At 39.8% G+C, this 25,137-nt stretch overlaps 1 protein-coding gene across 1 annotated transcript in view; it reads left to right on the top strand.

Moving 5' to 3' along the window:
* Positions 1–25,137, top strand: part of LOC126108113 (uncharacterized) — a 197,234-nt gene that overhangs the window by 131,564 nt on the left and 40,533 nt on the right. The window contains exon 7 of the mRNA XM_049913384.1: positions 24,756–24,809. Coding sequence (XP_049769341.1) covers positions 24,756–24,809 — 54 coding nt within the window. The remainder of the gene's footprint in view (positions 1–24,755; positions 24,810–25,137) is intronic.

Genomic DNA, 25,137 nt, shown 5'->3' with positions numbered 1-25,137 from the left:
TGATGTCGTTCATTTATAATGTCAAAATGTTACTTACAAAAGAATCTCATCTCTTCACTGCAGAGTATAAATGCAATTGCTTACAATGAGGAGTTAGAATTACTTTGTTAACCTAATGTCAGACAAATAATTATTGACACACACACACACCTGTATTTTGGTCTTTTCTACCAATTTTATGGCTAAGTTGTCAGTTTTACAGCTAGTTTGCCAATTTCTATACCCAATTTGCCAATTTAACTTTACTCCCTATTGCTTATCCTGATTGTCTCTAGACTCATGCAATTGCTCTAATGGAATAATGAATCATAAATTGTTTTTAATAAACAATATATACTATTATCTCTAAATAAACACCTGAACAAAGCTTATCCCTCCACTACAGACCTATTGATCCTTTCACTACAGAGCACAGACATTAAATGGTTCTCATTGGCCAAGAGCACGACTGGCCATGACAGCCTCCCCTCTTCTCCCTCTCCTTCACGACCACTTCCAAACATTTCAAGGTTGGCCAGAATCCCCACTGCTGAAAACATGAACGAAATAATTAAGAAACAAATAGCGAGGCAGAAGACAGCAATTTAAAAAAAAAAATGTGAGAAAAGCAGAAAATTAGCGCAAGAATATAGCAAAAGTAGTAGATGAGATCTACAGCTACATTTATATCTACATACGTATTCCCAAAGTCACTGTATGGTGTGTGGTGGAGGGTACCCTGTAACACCACTAGTCATTTCCCTTCATGTTCCTCTCCCAAACAGAGCGAGGGATAAACGACTATCTATACGCCTCTGTACGAGCTCAAATCACTCTAATCTTATCTTCGTGGTCCTTATGCGACACGTATATTGGTAGCAGTAGAATCGTTCTGCAGTCAGCCTCAAGTGCCGCTCTCTAAAGTTTCTCAATAGTGCTCCTTGAAATGAGCGTCGCCTTCCCTCCAGCGATTCCCATTTGAGTTCCTGAAGCATCTATGTAATACTTGCTGTTATTCGAACCTGCTGGTTATAAATGTAGCACCCCACTTCTGAATTGCTTCGATGTTTCCTTTAATACGACCCGGTGCGGCGATAGCCATTCTAGAGAATATGAACGATAGCCATTCTAGAAAATATGAATACCCAAAAGAAGATAGAAATCACTGTAGTGGAAAACATAAACCAAGTGGTGCGCATGTACAAAAAGTACAAGAAAGGTTAGAACAACAGGTTGACCAGGCAGTAGGAAGCAAATTATGCAATGAAGCAAGACTATGGAAGGGTTCGAGGACAGTAATAGCTAAAAGTGACCCCCAAACGGAGTTTAAACACAGTTACATGTTCAATAAATTTCACAAAAAAGGAAAATTACATCCACTTGCATTTCCATGGTTCATTGCTGTAAATGTGGGATGACAAACCGAATATTGCTTGTGCCACAACCAAGTGGGTGGCGAAGCATATAATTGGGGTACGTATTTGGAGAAGGAACGTTGAAAGTATATAGAGTTTGAGAACATGTTCTTAAACAAATACTGGTCTAAGAGCAAGGGGGATGATGTTTTAATTTCGATACGAAGTCACCCTTATGATCGACCGTTGGATGGAACATGTGGTGATTTCTCAGAAAGAAAACTGCGTAGAAACCAATACACTGATGTCCCATATGGTGAAAGGAATGTAGTGTGCTGGATAGCAGAAAGACTGCCCAGCGAAATGCGTCACCACCTAACAGCAACAATATTCGAAACCATTAAACAAGCCAGGATAATCTTCATACAGTTGGAATGCGGGGAAAGATTCTAGGAAATCCAAAGAAAAAACTCTGGTAGAATGGGACCACAGCCCAAAAGGCGCAGCTGACCGGGAATAAGGAATGAAGTAAGTTATGGGCAATGAGACGCCGAGGATGCAGCGGTTATGGTTTCAGAGACCAAGAAGAACAGCGAACGGGTATACGAGATAAAGAAGGCGGCCGTGAGGAGAGAGAGACGAGGACGAGAAATGGCGCGGGACCAGTAGCCAACGAGGGCGCGGGGAACGAACAATAGTTTCAGTATAGACCCACTCTGAAACGAACGTTGCGGGGCCAACGGAAGTAGCAGACGACACGATACTGCGGATAAAAACACACGAGACTGCCCAGCTTTTGGCTGGGATTTGAACCTTGCTGCCATACTATGTACAATTTTTGTATTGTTCTCTTGTTCGGTATTACGAAACCAAACAAAGGACACAACTGGCGACACTGTCACTGGCGGGCCACTTGAATTTGTGCACGCAATGGCTCGACTGACTAGCTTCAGTGCTAATTATCCCGGAAACAGCGCAACGTATCGAATTTTATCTTAACAATTATTTCTCATGGAAATGAATACTCCAAACCCTCTGCACTAAGGTAATGCGCTTTTTAATATTTTGCACAACAGTCCTGCTTCGGCTTATTGCCATTATCAAGTGACCTGCGAAATAACATTAGTAAGTAAACTGTACATAAATTGAGGCTGTTTTACATACTTACATTTGCGTTGTTCGTTACATCTAGTTGGAAGTGACGACAATATTGCATTTGTAGTAAAGTCTTTCCATCATTTCTCGTAAGTGCAGTAGTTCTTATTGTTACGAAACGTAAAAACGTTTTTGTCAGATATTTTGACAGTTCAGTTTTGACAACCTTTTACTATGACGCTTTATGTTTACAAAGTATATATAGCTTACCAGAGATGATATTATCTATGGTATATCGTGATTCTAATTTTCCTTTAAATTTTATCTATGCTCCCTGTAAGTTTTGTTTACCATTTGTTATGTCTTTCTATGTTCTGTTATGTCAATAAAGTTTTCTAGACAGTGTTTATGTTTAAAATCTGTGTGGTTATTTAGAATTTCGTGTGGATATTTCCTTGTCATCATCATCATCATCATCATCATCATCACCATCATCAACATCATTTAAGACTGATTATGCCTTTCAGCGTTCAGTCTGGAGCATAGTCTCCCTTATAAAATTCCTCCATGATCCCCTATTCAGTGCTAACATTGGTGCCTCTTCTGATGTTAAGCCTATTACTTCAAAATTATTAGCTTATTTGTTTTAGTTGTAAATATTTGTCATGTATTGTTGTTTTTCTGACATGTTCCACATCCTGGAGGACCTCCTCACTACGCATCAATTGGAATGAAAGTAAATCTAATCTAATCTAATCTAAAAAATCATTATTAACCGAATCCAGGTACCTTCTCCTTGGTCTACCCCGACTCCTCCTACCCTCTACTGCTGAACCCATGAGTCTCTTGGGTAACCTTGCTTCTCCCATGCGTGTAACATGACCCCACCATCTAAGCCTGTTCGCCCTGACTGCTACATCTATAGAGTTCATTCCCAGTTTTTCTTTGATTTCCTCATTGTGCACACCCTCCTGCCATTGAACCCATCTACTAGTACCTGCAATGATCCTAGCTACTTTCATATACGTAACCTGAACCTTATTGATAAGGTAACCTGAATCCACCCAGCTTTCGCTCCCATACAACAAAGTTGGTCGAAAGATTGAACGGTGCACAGATAACTTAGTCTTGGTACTGACTTCCTTCTTGCAGAAGAGAGTAGATCGTAGCTGAGCGCTCACTGCATTAGCTTTGTTACACCTCGCTTCCAGTTCTTTCATTATGTTGCCATCCTGTGAGAATATGCATCCTAAGTACTTGAAACCGTCCACCTGTTCTAACTTTGTTCCTCCTATTTGGCACTCAATCCGTTTATATCTCTTTCCCACTGACATTACTTTTGTTTTGGAGATGCTACTCTTCATACCATAGTCCTTACGTTTCTGATCCAGCTCTGAAATATTACTTTTCAAACTTTCAATAGAATCTGCCATCACAACTAAGTCATCCGCATATGCGAGGCTACTTATTTTGTGTTCACCTATCTTAATCTCACCCAGCCAGTCTATTGTTTTCAACATATGATCCATAAATAATATGAACAACAGTGGAGACAAGTTGCAGCCTTGTCTTACCCATGAATCTACTCTGAACCATGAACTCAATTTACCGTCAACTCTAACTGCTGCCTGACTATCTATGTAAAGACCTTTAATTGCTTGCAAAAGTTTGCCTCCTATTCCATAATCACGTAGAACAGACAATAACTTCCTCCTAGGAACCCGGTTACATGCCTTTTCTGGATCTATAAAACATAGATACAATTCCCTGTTCCATTCCTAACACTTCTCCATTATTTGCCGTAAGCTAAAGATCTGGTCCTGACAACCTCTAAGAGGCCTAAACCCACACTGATTTTCATCCAATTTGTCCTCAACTAATATTCGCACTTTCGTTTCAACAATACCTGAGAAGATTTTACCCACAACGCTGATTAAAGAGATACCTCTGTAGTTGTTACAATCTTTTCTGTTTCCATGTTTAAAGATTGGTGTGATTACTGCTTTCGTCCAGTCTGATGGAACCTGTCCCGACTCCCACGCCATTTCAATTATCCTGTGTAGCCATTTAAGACCTGACATTCCACTGTATTTGATGAGTTCCGACTTAATTTCATCCACCCCAGCTGCTTTATTGCACTGCAATCTATTGACCATTTTCTCCACTTCCTCAAATGTGAACCTATTTCCATCATCATTCCTATCCCATTGCACATCCAAATCTGAAACATTACTGATCGTACTTTCACCTACATTGAGCAACTCTTCAAAATATTTCCTCCATCTGCCCAAGGACTCCACAGGATTCACCAGCAGTTTTCCTGACCTGTCCAAAGTACTTGTCATTTCCTTCTTACCTCTCTTTCGAAGACTGCTAATTACACTCCAGAATGGTTTTCCAGCAGCTTGACCCAAAGTCTCCAACCTGTTTCCAAAGTCTTCCCAAGATTTCTTTTTGGATGCTGTAATTATCTGCTTGGCTTTGTTTCTTTCTTCACCATAACTTTCTCTGTCTACCTGAGTTCTAGTATGTAGCCATTTTTGATATGCCTTCTTTTTCCTTTTACAGGCTGCCTTGATTGTGTCATTCCACCAAGCTGTTTGCTTCATCCTACCTTTACACACTGCTGTTCTAAGACACTCTTTGGCCACGTCTAGTACTGTGTCCCTGTACCTTGTCCATTCCTTTTCCAGTGACTGCAATTGACTACATTCAACTAACTGGTACCTTTCTGAGATCACTGTTATGTACCTGTGCCTGATTTCCTTATCCTGAAGTTTCTCCACTCTTATCCTCCTACACATGGACCTGACCTCCTGCACTTTCGGCCTCACAATACCAATTTCATTGCAGATTAAGTAGAGATCAGTGTCATCAAAGAATCCCCTGAATACACGTGTGTCCCTCACAGCCTTCCTGAATTGCTGATCTCTTATTATATAGTCAATGACAGATCTAGTTCCCCTGCCTTCCCAAGTATACCGGTGAATGTTCTTATGGTTAAAAAAGGAGTTTGTGATTACTAAGCCCATACTGGCACAGAAATCCAAGAGTTGTTTCCCGTTCCTGTTAGCCTCCATATCCTCTCCAAATTTACCCGTAACATTTTCATACTCTTCTGTTCGATTTCCAATCCTGGCGTTAAAATCACCCATGAGCAGAACACTGTCCTTGTCCTTTACTGTAACAACTACATCACTGGGTGCCTCATATAAACTATCTATCTTATCTAGATCTGTCCCTTCACAATGCGAATATACTGACACAATCCTAATTTTCTTGCTAGACACTGTCAAATCTATCCACATCAGTCGTTCGTTTACATACCTTATTGCAACTACGCTGGATTCCATTTCTTTCTTGATGAGAAGCCCTACACCCCATTGTGCTATTCCTGCTTTGACTCCTGACAGGTAGACCTTGTATTCTCCCACTTCCTCTTCTTTCCCACCCCTTACCCGAATGTCACTAACAGCTAAAACGTCCAACCCCATCTTACTTGCAGCCTCTGCCGGCTCTACCTTCTTCCCAGAGTAGCCCCCATTGATATTAATAGCTCCCCATCTCATTACCATTCGTTTGCCGAGTCGTATCTTAGGAGTCCCTGGTTTGTCAATTAGAGGTGGGACTCCGTCACCTCCAAAGGTCCGAGGCATTTTGCTCTGATTGTTGCCAGCTTCATATTTATAGTACCAGGGAAGCAGGTTGCTAGCCGTACTTGCCCCGGGTCCCATTGAGTTTTACCCCTAACGGTTGAGGGACTAACTGGTGGATTTGGTAGTCTTTGCCGTCTGAGCACAAAGGTGACTACGACTCGGAATGCGTCCGAGATGCCCAGCCTTATTCCAAAGTAACTGGTATCCCGACTGTCAGGACCACTTACTTGGCCACTCATACGTTGCCCGCGGTTCGTGAACTAGGACATGACGCCAGGAACCCACACCATGAACTTGTATAAATATAAATTTCCAGATCTTCGAGAATGTTCATAGTAAGTCCTTTCGGTATCTTGTGTAATATTTATAACGTAGTTTCAGTTTTCTTCGCTTTGTGGTGTTGGGATTTCTGGTGTAAATAGAAGCTTCCTGATTGCTATCACTGTTTCGAGTGCCTTCTTTAAATCTTGTGATAAAATTTCGTCACGTTTTGCCAATACAGAAATTGTTGCAATGGTCGCAGTTGATTTTGTAGCTTCCAGAAATGGCATATTCTGAGGTCTTGGTTGTGGTTTAATGTAATTTCGTTATACGATTGTTGTTTGTATGGAAAGCCAGTTGTATGTGTCTGCATTTAAATAGAGCGTTTATCTTATGTGAAATTCGTCCTAGGTAAATTGCAGGAACGTTGATTGTTCTATGTTTTGTTAAAGTTTCTCTGGTAAGATGTATGTCATTATTTATCGTCAGGGATTTCGATTTTGTGTGTTTTTAAACATTTTTTACTATATTTGGATCAAAATCATGTTTGTAGGCTATGTAACAGAGTGTTTTCAATCCTTTTTGTATAGCTGGTTGTTCTAGAGGTAAATTGATTATTCTATTAATCATTGAGTGGGATGGCAAGAGTTGGCATTTTTTTATATTACCAGTTGTGGTTGGTTTTCTATGTATGTTAAATGTGTGGCAGTTGCTGTCTTTGGTAATTTTCAGGTCAACGTAGTTTACTGAATTGTCTATTTCTATATTGTATAACAAACACACAAAACCGAAATCCATCACCTAAAATCTCAGAATATGCCACTTCTGGAAGACACAAAATCAACTGCCACGATTGCAACAATTTCTGTATTGGCCAAAGCGGACGAAATTTTATCACCAGACTTAAAGAACGCACTAGAAACAGTGATAGTAGTCTGTTAACACCTGAAAATCCAACACCACAAAGGGGAGAAAACTGAAACTACTTAATAAATATTACACAGGATACCGAAAGGACTTACTATGAACCTTCTCGAAGAACTGGATATTTGTATTCGTATAAGAAAATATCCACATGCAATTCTAAACAATTTTAAACATAAATACTTTCTAAAAAACTTTACTGACATAATCGAATACAGAAAGACATAATCAAATGGTAAACAAAACTTATGTACACGGACCATAGGTAACATTTAAAGGAAAATACGAACCACGATAGGTAACATCATCTCTGGTAAGCTATATATACTTTGTAAATATAAAGTATCATAATAAAGGATTGTCAAAACTGAACTGTCAGATTATCTCACGAAAACGTATTGCACTGAACGAGACATGACAGAAAGACTTGACTACAGATGCAATATGATCATCACTTCCAACTAGACGTAACTACCAACACAAATGTAAAAGTAAAACAACCACATTTTATGTAGGTGAAGAGTGGGAGGAATGGTACATTATTTAAATTATTCATTCTCATTCATTTCCAATAGACTCAACAACAAAGTTAATAATAGATAATGGTGCATCCATCTCTGATGCACATAAACTAACGAAAATGGACAGCATAATTCACCTCAATAATGATTTATGAAGTGTGCTGTAAGTTGGCGCAAATGTCCCACACCTCCCATACCTGAGGGAGGAACGATACAAAACTAAGGAGGTATGGGACGATATCATACAGTGCTAGTTCGTCAAGATTCTGTTGAAGGTATAGCTTTCATTGGCCTACAGCACTACTGTACATTATACATTGGAAGATTTACAGAAAATGTATACAAATATTTCACATGTTCATTGCTTCCAGAGCATGATGGACCTGGTAAGTTCATTAAAATGTCTGTTTATTCCACAACACTCACATCTTTTTCAACTGGAAAGCAGGACTTGGAAACTCCACTTTTTGCTACATAAATGTAATTTCGACTTCATCGTTTGGATCACACTTAATTATTCTCCCAACGTAATAAATCACATATTTCTTTGTATAAAACTTTACAAGAACAAAGTCTTCTTCCTTAATCTTCATCACATAGCCTTCCCAGTCTATTTCTTCCATTTCATCTTTCTCAAAGCTCAGGAACATGTCAAGATCGTCATCAGTGTCTTCATACTTGACATCCTCTGATGATTCAGAATCGCCAACAAGTGCCTTCTTTTTTGAAAGATTTCTTTAAACTTTAGCCATTTTAGGCCTGGGCCTACTTGATTTTTCTGATTACTTGGTTTTCTGCTCACGTGCAAATCTTTCTGCCTCCGCCTTTTCCGGAGTGCTAGTTAAAATCTGACTTTTACCCCTCTTCCTTCCTCTTTCAGCTTGTTTTCGTGGTTCTGCTTTCGGAAAACGACGAACCTGTTCAGGACTTATTGCTTGCATCACCGAAGAACAGCCCATGGTGCATTCTTTTTCAGCTAAAACAGAAGAAACTTATGAAGAAATACTTGACTGAATGGATTCTTTAGATGTAGTAGGTTCTTGTCCATCTGATTCAAGGAAAACTCGCGGAGATGGAAGAGGGCTATCAGTTACAGAAGATAGCAAAAATTCTGCCTCAGTGAAGGGCTCATTGTTATGTGGATATAGGCCTATGCCAGATTTCCTAAGGCCAGAAAGAGTAGTATTATGTGTGACAGCCAAAGGATATGCTTGTCCTACAAGCTCATCTACGAAATAGATGGCAATAGTTTGCCCTGGGTGATTTAATAAGCAGTCATTAGAAATTCTGTTGTAATGGCTTTTGAATAGAGCAGACACTGACACGTCAAGAGGCTGGAGTGGATGGCTTGTAACGCCGGAAATGCATATCCTCCTATTTCCATCTATTGCACTGTAATTTTTTCCTTGTTTTGTTACCTCAAGATATGACATTTCTGTCTCTTTATATATTGTAATTGTTTTACTGTTTGTATATATATATTTATACATTTATGTTGGTTTGTTTCGTAAATATTATTTGTACTTTTACGCTGGGTCTTGCCTAGGGAAAACTGCTGTCGAACGATTACATCGATAGGTCGTGTGAAGAATCAAAGTGTGTAGGATCTTCGGTAGTGTTAACTCTGCCGCGTGGAGCGCGGGCTGGGAGGGGGAGTCTGGCGGGAGTAGCGAGAGGAGCAGGTGTGTTGTGTGACGCTCCCGCGAGTTGCCGCGCTTTCGGGGTTTGGCAGCATGTAATTGCGCTCGACTTGCGATGATAGTTTCTGACATGGTGTCGCGGACGGGAAACATTAACTAGCGCACATCAAGAGCCCGTTTCGTCTGGTGACCGTGTCGAGAAGAAGGCGCGCCAACATCCAGCTTCTGCAACAGCGACGGCCGACAATGAGTGACTGTCGCCACCTCCTCGATCGACGGCTTCAAACCTTCAATCAACCATCAAGGAAGACTGGAAGCAAGTAAAGTTTTAGAACTGTATGGCAGACCTCAGCTTTTCAAACTGTACCATTTTCGTAACTATAATAACAGCAACTTAGCATGAACCTTTGTTGCTCATTGTCCCAATTGCATTACCAAGCAGGGTCCCTTCCTTTTCCGAAATGAACCCGAGTGCCGTTGAAATTTAAACGCCAGCATTAAAATTATACCATTCGATTTCACTGCTTTAATTTCAAAGTATTCATAGCTGGCTACAATATTCAGATTACATAAGCACAAATTAAGAGTGCGAGTTTTGTTAGCATATTTTAGCGTACCTGTGACTGCAGCTCAGCTTGGTACGTACTAAATTTTACTATTGCTAATTGTTCAGAATCATTTAATTCAAGTTCAAAGTTAAATCTCTTATTTCTAAATTGCGTAGATTCAAGTAGCTTTAGAAATGATTGTTGAGGTAGTCCAAGACTAACCGTATTTTACTAATTTCGATGTGCTTCAGAAAGAAAGCTCACTATTAACTTCAGTCACTAAATTGACTTTCGATTTTTCGGTTTTATTAATTCTTTTGCTAAATTAAGTCAGGGTGTAGCGAAATTTATTACTTCTGACAAACTTTCAGTTTTCACACTACACGTGTCAACCTTCAGTTGCCACGCTTCTAGTGCTAATTATATGTGTAATAACCTTTCTTTTTCAGTTACTATAGTAATTGTCCTTAGGACTGGCGACCGTGATTTCCCCCAAATCTCAAATACCTAATTACCGCTAGTTAATTGTTAACGTAATGGCTGCACATTTACTTTCTTTATTAACTTTACCCCTTTTCAAAATTAATTTCCACCAGTTTCATTAGCACATTTCCTTTCATTTAGATGTAACCCTTTCCTCCCTCTTTACCGACAGCTTAACTTCGGTGACGATTGCTTTTCCAAAACTCCCATTAGGTACACGCGGTTTCATCTTTCACTGTCATTAAGGTCGGTAAGTGAGGGGGAGGTTACACGTGGCGACCGTGACAGGACAATCTTCAGATTTGAGGTTGTTCTGGACACGAATTTTGCATTGTGCAAATCTCGTAACAAAGTATTGGTTACGTACAGGCCGTTACGTCAGCGAGAATAAGTAGTGGGAGTAATCCTAATTATATTTGAGGTTTGGCATTTATATTGAAAATTATTAAAATGAGTGAAGGCAACAATTGCCAAAATTTGGTAGACTTGGATACGGAACAATCGGTCGAACAGTGGGAAACGCGCACCGCGGTACCCATTGTTCAGGGGCAGGCGGCTAGCATGAAAGACGCGACCGCCGAAACGCAACAAAGAGCAGAAATGGAATTCCAAACTTTAGAAAATGTTTCGGAATCGGAAGTGAAAATCAAACCTGAATCCCTTTATGACGAATACAGGGGGACAATTAAAGAGGAAGCCGCTACGGAAGTGGAACCGGTAGTTTCCGGGAATTTAACTGATTTATTGAATGTTTTGATTAACGAAATCAAGAGTCAATCGGCCAAGCTAGACAATCAGAACAAAGCTATTAACGTTGTTAACAACAATGTTGGAGTTGTTAATACAAAAGTTGATAAAATCAAAGAAGATATTGTTGTAATTAATACCGAAATCGGTAATCTTAAACAGGAAATGATAGGCGTTCAGGCGGAAATTGCGAGCATAAATACTCGTTTTGATTCCGAAATTAGCAGAATCGAGAAAAGTGTAGGAGAAGCAGTTGCTCCGATCATCGAGAATAAGGTGACGGAACAAATTCAATTAGTGAAAAAAGATGATCAACAGAAGGTGGAAACTTTAAAGGCTTTAGTGTCCGAAGTAGACACTAAAGTGAGGGAGCAGGCTAATACCTGCGAAGAGAAAAAGAGGGAAGTGGAAACGCTTGCGACAACCACTTGCCAAGTAATTACGAGAGTGTCGGAATTAGAAAAGAAACTTGACGAAAAACAGAGCTATGTGCCAATCTGTGCACATAGTTCGGAATTGTTGACGAAAGAGGAGCGGTTCGACCCCTTGAAAAAAGGCGGTATACACGCGACGGATTTCATTAAAAATTGTGAAAGAGTTTTACCCAGATCATGGACTAATGAGAGAAAAATTAATGCGGTTATTGATGTGCTGGCTGGTGATGCCAAGCGTTGGGGCTTAAACCTCGACATTACGAACCTGACTTTTGACGAGTTTAAAAATTTGTTTCTGGCTGAATACTGGTCAGAGCAAAAACAGCAAAGTGTTTGGCGCGAATTTGTCGTATCGAGGCCTTTCGATGCGAATTCGCGCGGCTCGATGAAGGAGTTTTGTGAGGGCTGGATCCGCAAGTTGGAATATTTGCGTGATCGCCGCACGGAATCCGAAATAGTCTGGGAACTCTACAAGAAGCTTCCAGATGATACAAAACGCTACGTAGGAAGCAATTACAGGACAATCAATGATTTCCTGGAAAGAGTTGAGGACGAGGACAATTGGCGCAATAATCGCGACAGTGGTAGAGGCCGTGGTAACAACAACGGGTACCACCCCAACCATAACAACGATAACCATGGGAATAATGCATACCGCAGCAATAACAATAATGGTTCGGACCGTGATAACAATCGGTACAATGCAAACAATAACAGGAATGACAGGAACCAGTATCATACTAACGTGATACGGGCTTCACAGAATAGTAATAACGCCAGAGGGTGTGATCAGCCGCCTCAGCAGCATCCGGGGAGCGTATCTGCTGGGACGAGACAGGGAAACCATTAGCCGCGCCGGTGAGGGGCCGAGCGGGCGTGGAGAAATTTTGGCGGCCCAATAACAAGAGAAAACCCAGGTGTCGCCGTTATGAAAATTCCGTGTGGAATAATCAACGGCGGGAGTGTGTGCTAGTGTTAGGAGAAAGGAGTGCGCCCACAAGTAGTAGATCAGCTGTATACACGGCAGTAGAAAATACATTCGCTGTCAGTGAGAACAATTTAAGTAGTGTTCCGGAAATCGATCATAAAATGGCAGCTGTAATACCCACAGCGGAACTGGAGATTGAGTTTAAGAATGATTCGCAATTGTTGAGAGAAGATCAGATGTCGGATAACACGTCCGTCATCGAGCGAGGGGATGCAGAGAGGGATGAGGTCTGGTTAAGGCAGTTCGGTCGCTTATACGACGAACTAAGAGATTATAGGGGTCTGTATGGGAGAAGTGTTTATGGGGAGCGCGTGCAGGATTTTCCGCGTCTCGTCCCGCAGGAAGATAGTGTTTGTGAAATGATAGAAAGTTCTGGCCCTAATCGGCAGACTTTACTAGAAATAGTTGATGTTAAGGGGGAGCACGAACAAGATTCGTCGTGTTTCGTCCCGCAGGAGTTAGATGTTGAAGTAGTAACGGAAAGTTCTGGCCCTAACCGGCAGACCTTACCGAAAGTTTCAGTGGTAGAAGTAACCGACCCATCCGACGCAAACCTCCAGTTTAAACATTGCGAGAGTATTAAGGAAAAAGATTGCGAAAATTTTAGTGATAGCCGGACACGATTGGTAGAAAAGCACATAGATTACAACGTATATGAGGTTAGAGCTGACATTATACGGTCAGACGATAGCAGTGTGAGTTGCGCAGATCTAGCGGAAGTAATTGCAGAAACTACTGGACACATTCCTCCAGGTAGATTGGCGGATGACATTAATCTGACCAAAGTGGAATCAACGAAGGTGACGATTAATGAATTGATAGCAAAGCAACACTCACTAGTTGACGAGTTACAGGAAAAGGTTTCGGTATTGGAGGCGAAGCTACAGGCTAAGCCTCAGGACAAACGTGTTGAAATTAAAACTGTGTTTGAACAGAGGCTGAAAAAGCCGCCAGATAAGCCGGATTTAGGATCAAAGCCGGATGGTTTTTTCTGGAATGACCTGGATATAGACGAGGATTTACTGTGGGAAAATAAAGCAACAGTCGAGGACAAATGTAGACAGATAGTAGTGTCTGTTAATATGCACGACCTACAACTAAACGTGTTGATTGACACCGGTGCAGAATTGAGTGCTGTATCTGGGAAATTATTTGAGTTACTAAAAGACAGACCAGGCATCGTAGTTATGCCAGTAAGAGGAGTGAAAATTATCGGTGCTACTGGGAAGGCCAGTAAACCGGTCACAAAACAGATTTTTATCCACTTCGAGATATGTGGGGCACGATTTGAACAAGAGTTTGTCGTCGTGCCAGACTTAACTACGGAAGTAATTATCGGATTAGATTGGCTATTAAAGTACCGTTCGGTGATTAATTGCGAAAGCAAAACTTTGACATGTACGTCACAAGATAAAACGATAGTAGTTAGTTTTGACGAGGCAGGAGACGGTGTGCATAAGCAATACCAGCCTATACACATTGTTAACTGGCTGGATGACATTGACGTAGGAATGAATTTGAACTGCCGTAACGTGAGGAATTTCGGCATTCACAAAGGTGTAGAAAGTGAATTGGAAGAGATAATCAAATTCCCTCCACGGATTGACATCAGTATTGGTGTGAAAAAAGATCGTTTGCGAGAAGTAATGAAGCTAAAAGCCGACGCTCGCACACGTCGTCATGACGCTAAAGCGCGTTTTGCTAAGTTTGCAATCGGAGACTTAGTACTTGTAGAAGCTCATGAGAAATAGAGCGAGATAGACAATGAAATCTCTAAATTTAAGTCTGCTTATAATGGACCATATAAAGTCATTGGTATACCTCACACAAATGCTTATTGCTTAGAGTATCCAAGCTCTGGAAAACGATTAGGTATACGGAATATTGTAGACTTGAAGTTGTACCAACCTAGGATCGATTAATACCACACAATGGGTAATTTGTACAGTATGTAAATATAGAGTGTAAGATTTAAGGATGTGCCATGTTACGATGCTTTTGCCTGACCTAGAGGTCATTAAAGAAGTTGTAATTAATAAGTAATTAATTTTGACTAAATGATTTAAGAGTAACTGATTAGTAATCATCTGAAAAATCCAAGCTGCTAGTTTAAGTTTTCAGCTGAGTCACAGTAGATTAAGCAATGTAAATATGATTTTGTAACTTTCTGTAATATTTCATGAATGTGTGTTTTTATTAGTCATTGCCGATGTACTTAGACGCTGTTTTAAGTTTCAGGCTAGTACATGCGTGTGATGATGGACAGTGTTGAGTTATCTACTGTGATAGTATTAAGGGACTCCTTGAGATTACTCGGGAGTGAGTTTTTCCTAAAGAATTCAGTGAAACGGACGTTCTGGAAATGCCATCACGCAGGCGGGTGAGATCAAGCGTGCCGCACAGGCGGGCGCAACAATACTTGCGAGGCGAAGCCGCTGTTGGCTCTGTGCCGCTGTCGGCTCTTGTGCCGCTGTCGGCATTCTTTGTACTTGCGGGTACGGAAGGCGGAACTGTTTTTCTTCCTGGACAGCTGAAAGAATTCTACTGTCAATATTTATGTTTTTTTCGATCTGCTGTATATTATTTTCTTGTTTAGCGTTAATTGGACATGACGAGAAAATTAATTATGGAAAGGTTACATAAAAATGTGTATTCTATGTAATTAATTATTAGTTTGCGTATTTTGATATACCTGTTTTTTATGGTCATGTACTCTGATCAATTTTGCAAATAGTATTCCATTTCTTATAGTGTTACGAATTTTAATGATTTTGGAATAGCTAAACCATTTTCTATGTTTTCTATGAATTTTGATATGTTGTCAACCTGTTTTATTTTGTGCAAGATGACAAAGTGGAATAAGATTAGGAGTGTCTCCACTCAATTATTATTGTCTAAAAATTGGTTTATGGTTAATTAGACGAATGCTAAATTTTTTTGATGTTTTGAGCGTATGCATTTCCGCTGTTTCTTTTTTGGGACATTTTCTGAGTCTGTTTACGTTACACGAACATCCTCAGACAATGTGGGGCACGTGTAACGCCGGAAATGCATATCCTCCTATTTCCATCTATTGTACTGTAATTTTTTCCTTGTTTTGTTACCTCAAGATATGACATTTCTGTCTCTTTATATATTGTAATTGTTTTACTGTTTGTATATATATATTTATGCATTTATGTTGGTTTGTTTCGTAAATATTATTTGTACTTTTACGCTGGGTCTTGCCTAGGGAAAACTGCTGTCGAACGATTACATCGATAGGTCGTGTGAAGAATCAAAGTGTGTAGGATCTTTGGTAGTGTTAACTCTGCCGCGTGGAGCGCGGGCTGGGAGGGGGAGTCTGGCGGGAGTAGCGAGTGGAGCAGGTGTGTTGTGTGACGCTCCCGCGAGTTGCCGCGCTTTCGGGGTTTGGCAGCATGTAATTGCGCTCGACTTGCGATGATAGTTTCTGACATGGTGTCGCGGACGGGAAACATTAACTAGCGCACATCAAGAGCCCGTTTCGTCTGGTGACCGTGTCGAGAAGAAGGCGCGCCAACATCCAGCTTCTGCAACATCGACGGCCGACAATGAGTGACTGTCGCCACCTCCTCGATCGACGGCTTCAAACCTTCAATCAACCATCAAGGAAGACTGGAAGCAAGTAAAGTTTTAGAACTGTATGGCAGACCTCAGCTTTTCAAACTGTACCATTTTCGTAACTATAATAACAGCAACTTAGCATGAACCTTTGTTGCTCATTGTCCCAATTGCATTACCAAGCAGGGTCCCTTCCTTTTCCGAAATGAACCCGAGTGCCGTTGAAATTTAAACGCCAGCATTAAAATTATACCATTCGATTTCACTGCTTTAATTTCAAAGTATTCATAGCTGGCTACAATATTCAGATTACATAAGCACAAATTAAGAGTGCGAGTTTTGTTAGCATATTTTAGCGTACCTGTGACTGCAGCTCAGCTTGGTACGTACTAAATTTTACTATTGCTAATTGTTCAGAATCATTTAATTCAAGTTCAAAGTTAAATCTCTTATTTCTAAATTGCGTAGATTCAAGTAGCTTTAGAAATGATTGTTGAGGTAGTCCAAGACTAACCGTATTTTACTTAATTTCGATGTGCTTCAGAAAGAAAGCTCACTATTAACTTCAGTCACTAAATTGACTTTCGATTTTTCGGTTTTATTAATTCTTTTGCTAAATTAAGTCAGGGTGTAGCGAAATTTATTACTTCTGACAAACTTTCAGTTTTCACACTACACGTGTCAACCTTCAGTTGCCACGCTTCTAGTGCTAATTATATGTGTAATAACCTTTCTTTTTCAGTTACTATAGTAATTGTCCTTAGGACTGGCGACCGTGATTTCCCCCAAATCTCAAATACCTAATTACCGCTAGTTAATTGTTAACGTAATGGCTGCACATTTACTTTCTTTATTAACTTTACCCCTTTTCAAAATTAATTTCCACCAGTTTCATTAGCACATTTCCTTTCATTTAGATGTAACCCTTTCCTCCCTCTTTACCGACAGCTTAACTTCGGTGACGATTGCTTTTCCAAAACTCCCATTAGGTACACGCGGTTTCATCTTTCACTGTCATTAAGGTCGGTAAGTGAGGGGGAGGTTACAGGCTACAGTGTGGTGGGAAGATTAACAAAATAACTCCATTTTCCTTTGCTGTAATGATAACATCTACTGCTACATGGATCTCGTGATTCACCAAAATTAGCAGCATAGGTTGGCTCTTGCTGCACTTGGTATGGTCAGTTGTGTGCTGTATACACTGCTTGAAAAGCACACTGCATATCCAACCTGTCCTGCAAGTTAGTGCAAGACTTCCTGGAGGAGCACTCTTTAAAAAGAAATCTTTGTACCTAATTCTTGGAAAAATAAAAACTGTACACAGAGCATTCCCAATGGCATTTACAGTGAATAATGCCGTAATTTGCTCCCCTCTTGCTGCAGATATTACCTGACCTACTTATTTTTCACCACGCTTTGCAACAACCTTAGGAGGTGTAATGGCTGTAGATGTTCCTGTTTCATCGCAACTGAATATGCGATCTGGTGTAAGTTCATACTTTTCATAAACAGACTTGAGATTATTTAAAAAGAGATCAACATTTGGTTTGTTAAAGCTGACTGCTCGCCCTAAACTTATTGCTTCTGCGGTCCTCAACGATACTTCCTTGCGTCGTCCCATAAAGCCTTTGAAGCAATCATGTCCTGCCATTTTTGTTGCTTCCCAAGATTTAGGGATTTTTCAGTATAAAGCACAAGCATACAGGTAACCAAGACTTTCCACTTGAATTGGAGTCAACCTGTAATGCCTTCTACTGAAAGTCAAAAGATACTCCACTAGTGCTGACTCCTGATCTTTGGAAAATGCCAAGCTATAAACTAAATTGCATTGAAAACAATGCTCTCCTTATCATCTGCTTGGGAATATTTCTGAAGATGACGCTGAAGAGTTAACCTGGAGAGCCCAAATGATTTTGCCACTTGTCTTATGTTGTGACCCTTGTTGGCTTCCATTACAACTTCCAAAATGAGACTCTTAGCTGGAGCCATCCTGTCAGGGAACTTCTTGATCCACTTATGAGGCATTATGTCCTGTAAGTATCACACACTCAATTTATAAGAACAGTAACTCTCATAATGATTATAGGGGGAGGCCGGCCGCGGTGGTCTCGCGGTTAAGGCGCTCAGTCCGGAACCGCGCGACTGCTACGGTCGCAGGTTCGAATCCTGCCTCGGGCATGGATGTGTGTGATGTCCTTAGGTTAGTTAGGTTTAAGTAGTTCTAAGTTCTAGGGGACTGATGACCACAGAAGTTAAGTCCCATAGTGCTCAGAGCCATTTGAACCATTTTTTTTATAGTGGGAGGAATTGGACACTGTCCGACTCCTCCGGAGACAGGATGTCCCAGTCCTCCCTTAGGAGCACTTCAATACATAAGAGTCAAAAACATAACCTACAAAGCTACGAAACTTTATTTGCTGATTCAGGAACATAACCAACGATTCCACATTCGAATTCACATTTCCCAACCACTCTAAATAATGAATATTTGGAAAAGAGTTGTGTTGTTTTCTGTGATGAGTTCTTACCTTAAAGAGCGAAAATCGAATATGTTCTCTCCTCACCTAACAACATGAGCTTCGTTTACCAAGTTGGAACAGGAACAGCATCAGACCGACATCATCTGGTGTGGAGGTATTGAACTAATAATTCAAACGAAATAGGTGGAAATTTTAAACGTCCCATTCATCCCACTGTCCCACTTCTCCCCTACAGTAATCTTACTAATGTTATTTCGCAGGTCACTTGATAATGGCAATAATCCAAAACAAGCCTGTTGTACAAAATATTGAAACGCGTATTACCTTATTGCAGCTGGTTTGAAACATTCATTTCCATAATGTTTTATACCGACGGATGCTATGCTGCGGGTCCAACACAACGTAAAATTATTTCTCAGCGCAATCTATCCTGCAACAGCCTATCGAACTTTTCAGTCTGTTTCTTACAACCCTGTATGCTATAAAAACAGAGAAATTAGATGACGAACAAGAAGAACTAATAAAGGAAAGTATTTTATTGAAAGTTAAGACCGTAATGCTACCTATTATGGAGGTAAAATAGATGTGCGAAAAACATGCTCACTAATCGATTCGGGAAGCCAGTTACGTGTTATCACAAGTCACTTGTACAATGAAATACTGAAGTTGGGAGCTGAAATGCGGGGTCTGTCAGTTAACGTACTCAAGATAAAAGACACTGTGAGTGAATTTGGAAAAACAATTATCTGTTAAGTACTTGTGGACGTCGAGTTAGGAGAGGAAGTGTACTGCTTGAACGCTGTAGTTGTGCCTAATTTACAAGTGGAATTAATTGTAGAGCCCGACTGGTTGACGGAGGACCATGCTGAAATAAAGTGCAGAGGATATGAAATAACTTTCTACAAAGAAGAGGAAGGAAAAGGGGAATTTTTTTGAGGGAACGCCAGTAGAGGTGATACCAGGCTTTTTCTGAATGTGCCTTGTGGCAACATGTGAAGACGAAGCTGAAGAAGAAATTTTGATGGATGCTAACTGATGTATGGTAACCGAAACTAGTGTGGAAGAGGAAGGTGAGCTCTCCAGGGAAAAATTTAACTGAAAAAAATTCTGGGACTGCAACTTAAGGAAGTGAAGAAACTGGACAGCTGATCGAGTTAGTGTTAAAATACAGAGAAGTTTTGCAGAGAATCTTGGGGTAATCAAGGGCTCATCTTACAGGATAAAGAAGAAACCTCATGAACCATACTTTAGGCCACCGTATCAAATACCTCAGGCAAGAAAACAAGCTGTACTGAAAGAACTGCAGCAGATGCTTGCGTCAGGTGTGATAGAAAGAGCTCATGATCGATATAATAGGCTCTTGGTCGAAGAGGCTTGTTCAAGACGCTTCAAAAGCTAACAAGGTATTTGAATCGGAAAGCGATCGCCCAGCAAATATGGACAAAGTCATACAAAAGTTTAGAGGAGCGGGAATCTTTTCAAGTCTCGGTTTAACGTCAGGATGCCACCAAACCCAGAATCAAGACCATAAACCTTCTTTTTGTGTGATGGACGATGTTATTAGTATGGAATGTTGCCTTTTGGCGTAAATGTGTCTGTGTTGGTCATCATTAGGATACTAAACCGACTTTTAGGGGAAGAATTACTAAAGAAGATTTTGATGTAAGAGGAAGACATTTTGATATTTACCGAGAAGTGTGAGGGCCACTTACAAACCCTTCTTAGAAAGGCCAAGGTACTCAGAAGACTGTCTGATTGTATATGAACATTACGATAAAGAAGTTCCGTCATGTATATAAAGGATTGTACAAAATCATAGAACTGAAGCATCCAAATGCATTGTTGCTTGAAGAGTGTCTAAGTGGAAGGCGGCATGTCTGTGAAAATCCTAAAAATATAAAAAGGTATAAGTCATTGCAATGTTTGTGCTCTTTTAAGACATTGACATTCAGATGATTAATGCGAAAACGAGGGAGCCATTGAAATCCGTGACTATAATTCTATTTCTATGATATTTCCATTACATACGAAAACTTTGTTTTTCTTCTCCTTTTTTCATTAAATATTTTGGGATCATTTATTGAGGGGATGTAAGGGTACACGTATCGCCACATCAAATCTACCTTTACACGTCGTCCAGTAAGGCAGCACTCGTAAGCTGGGAAGTGGGCGCTGCCTGTCTCTTTGAGGAGTGGACAGTGGCGATCTGGCGAGAGGAGCGGTGTCTTTCTGGCAGTGACAAGAAAAACTTGGCAGTGGGCGTCTCTCTCGTGGTCTGCGCTGAGTAAGCAACAGCGACACAGTAGATGGCTGGTGCATGCAGTGGACCTGGATGTGGACAGGAACGTGGAGTGGTGCATGCGGGCCGTTCCTGGGTCAGACAGTGTGTTTCGCCTGTTGCACGTCAGTTACTACTGCGGTTCTATGGATTGGCTGATGCTACCCATCATTCGCACAATGCTGTTATAATTGATTTTGATCCACATTTTATGTCTTGTTTTGTAATGTCCCTACAAGATCTTTTGTAGCACAAGTTACATTTATTAGCACTACAAGTACTGATAACCTTAAAATTTGGCTGTTATTTTTAGGCTCATGTTTGCTACATAGTTCATGTTTGATTTACTTGTTTTTAGGAAGTAAGTGTTAAATTATTTGAGTTTTTTAAATTTGTTCAAGTTCCGTTGTAAATAATGTTGTATAATGAGTCACCGAATATGCTTGGTCATAACCAAAACCAGCCTTCACTCCCCATTCTAACTCGTTGGGCTCTACTACACTCTATTGCATTATCTTTTTGTGTAATAGTTTATTTCATGCAGACAGTGCACACAAATCCGAGTGGAAGACTATTTGCTTCCAGAATATTTTACCCAGAAGGAGACCATTATGACGTTTACAGTAAAGAACCGTATGTACCATGGAAAAATAATGCGATTTCTGCATCACAGGACTGCAACTATTAAAGTCGTCCTGACTACCTCTGAAGGTAGCATCACAGCTGCCGTACCAATCTCTTTTTTTTCCCGCTGACTGTGAGTAATGGTGGAATTGCTGCCTTCCTGCAGGATGAGGCATTTATGTATACCGACTCCAACAGAGAGGGCTGTTGCTTCTGGTCTGTAAGTGCGTCATGTGCCCGCAATGTCATCAGGCAGCATTGAGCTTCATGGTTGGCAGGGTTCATAATGTTTCGGTTTAACAGTGTATGTTTGTTTAGCATATACTATTCGAATCCTAGGAAAGCGTGTGACAAAGCAAGTACGTCACGATGGTATTACTTATGGCCAGATGGCTGGTAGATTTTTAGAAACTTGAAATAGTCAACGCAAGGTATACTGAGACTTCAGTGTCGCCAATGGCGTGGTTACTGTAGTGGGTATTATTCCAGGAGGTGGTAAACATTCATTGATAATGTTGGGGAAGCCGACTTTATGCTACAATCCACTGGAACAAACGGAATATGCTACAGTATAATACCACGAACGGCATCTTGCTTCAAATGACCAAAGAGTTCATCTAGTACAGCAAATTTTCTCCCCACCTCTCCATAGTAGACACGTAGCTACTTCCTCTGTATCACAATACCTCTAATCGGACTGTCTAATAACCGCTTCAAGAGACTGATCTTTATGCTCAGCAACACCTATTCCCCCTTTTTTCTTTCACAATAGCATCGTGTGACTTGGCGGATGTAGTGAGTGGTTCTAGGAACAGTACGGCAGAATACTGAATGAATGAATCGGAATTCTCGCAGTCTGTTAATCTGGCATGCATGCGCTCTAAAACCCATTACAAGCCTATCAGTGTTGTAAATAGGGATTACATAGGTGGCTTTAGTGTTATCTGCTCAGGTAATTTTGTCTTAGGGACACTTACGGCATTACAGATGTTTCCCGGCAGTATTGTGACGTCTGTGATCTGTAGTATTAACATCCTTAAACATACTAGCACGTTTCCCACGGCACATATTATTACTGATAATGCTCGACAGCATAGGGATGGCCTGGGCGATGAGCATCTGCTTATGAAGACTTTGTGCTTCTTGAGGTGTTAGCTCCTTCCCAAAAATTAAATCGCATTCAGTATACATTGGGCACTGTGGGGCTAATGACTGCTGTCCTAATTCTGCCTTCATGGACCGTTGTAGGTTCCTGGAGGGATCTTGTTCAGCAATGGGACGCATTACCACTAGTAATGCTAGATGACTCAATCCACAGAAAGGGAGGTGTTTCGCCCTCTGCATTGCTGTGCAAGAGCAAAACACCGTGCTGCGCCACATATGCCGCTAGTGTGAGAGGTAATTCACACAGCAAGTACCAGGCTCGTCTCATGGGTTATTTTCGGGAGTAATCTGTATCTATATAATTTTGTCATGTGTCATAATTAAGGTACTTTTTAGGACACACATAGTCTGTATATCTCATACTATTTTGTGGACCTAGGAGGATCTGCATCTTACAGAAGAAAAATATTAAGTCTGAATTGAATATCAGCCACAGGACAGCGGAAAAAAAATTACACTGTAACCTGCTTCTCATCCAAAACCGCTCTGCATATAAGATGAGATTAAAGCTTCATCTATTATCAATGGGGTAATTTCCCTTTCGTCATCTCTAGTTATCGCTGCTTTCTTTCTTCCATTTCATCTCCTAATCTAACCACATTATTTCACCCTCTTTGTCTGACCAGTTTACTTCTTCTCCGCATCGATTCCTTTTTTCCAGTTGGCACACGTTTTTATTAGATGCCTTTTTCATATTCTAAACAAAAACATATTAAGAAAATTGCTTGATATAATGTTAATAAGACAGGCACTTCTTAACTTCTAAATATTCATTACTATACATATTACTATTACCATTATTATTATTGCTGTTATCATTATTATTGTTATTGTCACTATGAGTATTATGAATTACTGATTTTCTACACAAATTATAACGTTGACTCACTACAGAAGTCTAGTTAGAGATAGGTAAGAGCTGGAAAACCCTAATCTTGAAAGGGGACAAAAATATAAAAATAAATAAATACATTATATGATTAATTTCTGTAACAAATATGTGCAAGACATTAATTGCTACATTTAACTCATTATAATGTCATGTTCTGTAGTTGCATTTCCTTAGTTTTAACAATAGCCTTCAACTACTTTTGTTATTTATGTGTAAATTGGTTTTTATTTGCATTGCGCTGATGCTCTGTCTGACAGCTGTATCACAAGGATTTGTTTTTATCAGAATCAGTATGTGATTTCCAATTCTGGATAATTATATTTGGGAAAATTTTGTGTCAAATTTGTACTACACTGCAAAAATCTAATAGTGATTGGTAATATGTGTTTTAAGGCTCATTCTAACTAGAAAACTTCTAATGTTCATTTTTGATACTTTTTCAGGACATTCGTTTTTTTTAGTAATAATGAAATACCTGAATATTCATATTTCACTTCTTGTAAATTATGATGAACCAAAGAGAGAAAACAGCTATTTTTATTTATACCTGGGTTTGCTATATGGAGAACCAAATAACAATTTTGTTTGCTTGCCACAAATATAAATTCAGTTCTAATATAAAAAACTCCATTACTTTTTGTTAGGTGTGGCGTCTTTGGTTTCTACAGGTCTTAAAGCTGTTGTTTCTAAAAACTTATGTTACTGTTAGTTTAAGTTTTATTCTTTTTTGATTTTATATACACTGAACTTTTGTTTCTCTTAAGTTAAAGTTGAAAATATTGATAATAAGTAAATCAAACATAAATCACATAATTTCAGTCTTTTAGAAATAACTGATTTTCTTCAAAATATTATTCAATAGTACAATATTACATATGTCTCACATTTGTGACACCACATGAAAATTGTAAGTTGTATTGTTTGTTAATGCTCTCATTTGACTGCAAGACAATGACTACACAACTACTAAGAGGTTTCTACTTCTAAATACACTAATATTACTGTTACTATTTTCATTAACAATAACTCAGATTTTTTATATTTATATAGTAGGTTTATTGTAAGCAGCCCACTGATGCTTTGTTTTATTGATTCTCATATTAGCTGGACAGAAAGAATGTGACATAAAGGGAATGGTGTGTCTTCATGAACATGAAGGTGAGAATAATTCTTTAGCAGTATCCTAGGTATGTGCACACATTTACAGAGATTCATCTAACTGCATAATTCAGCAGCTGATCTAACAGTTTATTTCCACTACATATTTAAAATAAGCTTATAGAGTATATGAAAATCAGTTGCAAATTTTCAGTCATGACTGCATGCCCAATTTAAAGGGATGTTATATCATACAGTTGAAGAGCAGCAGTATCTTACTGCAACAACAAAACATGTATTCTTCTCAGTATATATAAATGCTCTTCATGGGACTCGAATATTGTCTATAATTCTGAGATGCAGAATCAGCTTGAACTTCACATCTTTC

This window comes from Schistocerca cancellata, chromosome 1 (genome assembly GCF_023864275.1).
Source record: "Schistocerca cancellata isolate TAMUIC-IGC-003103 chromosome 1, iqSchCanc2.1, whole genome shotgun sequence".
Lineage (NCBI taxonomy): Eukaryota > Metazoa > Arthropoda > Insecta > Orthoptera > Acrididae > Schistocerca > Schistocerca cancellata.
The sequence above is the reverse complement of the archived record's forward strand: the minus strand, read 5'-3'. Positions and strand labels throughout refer to the sequence as shown.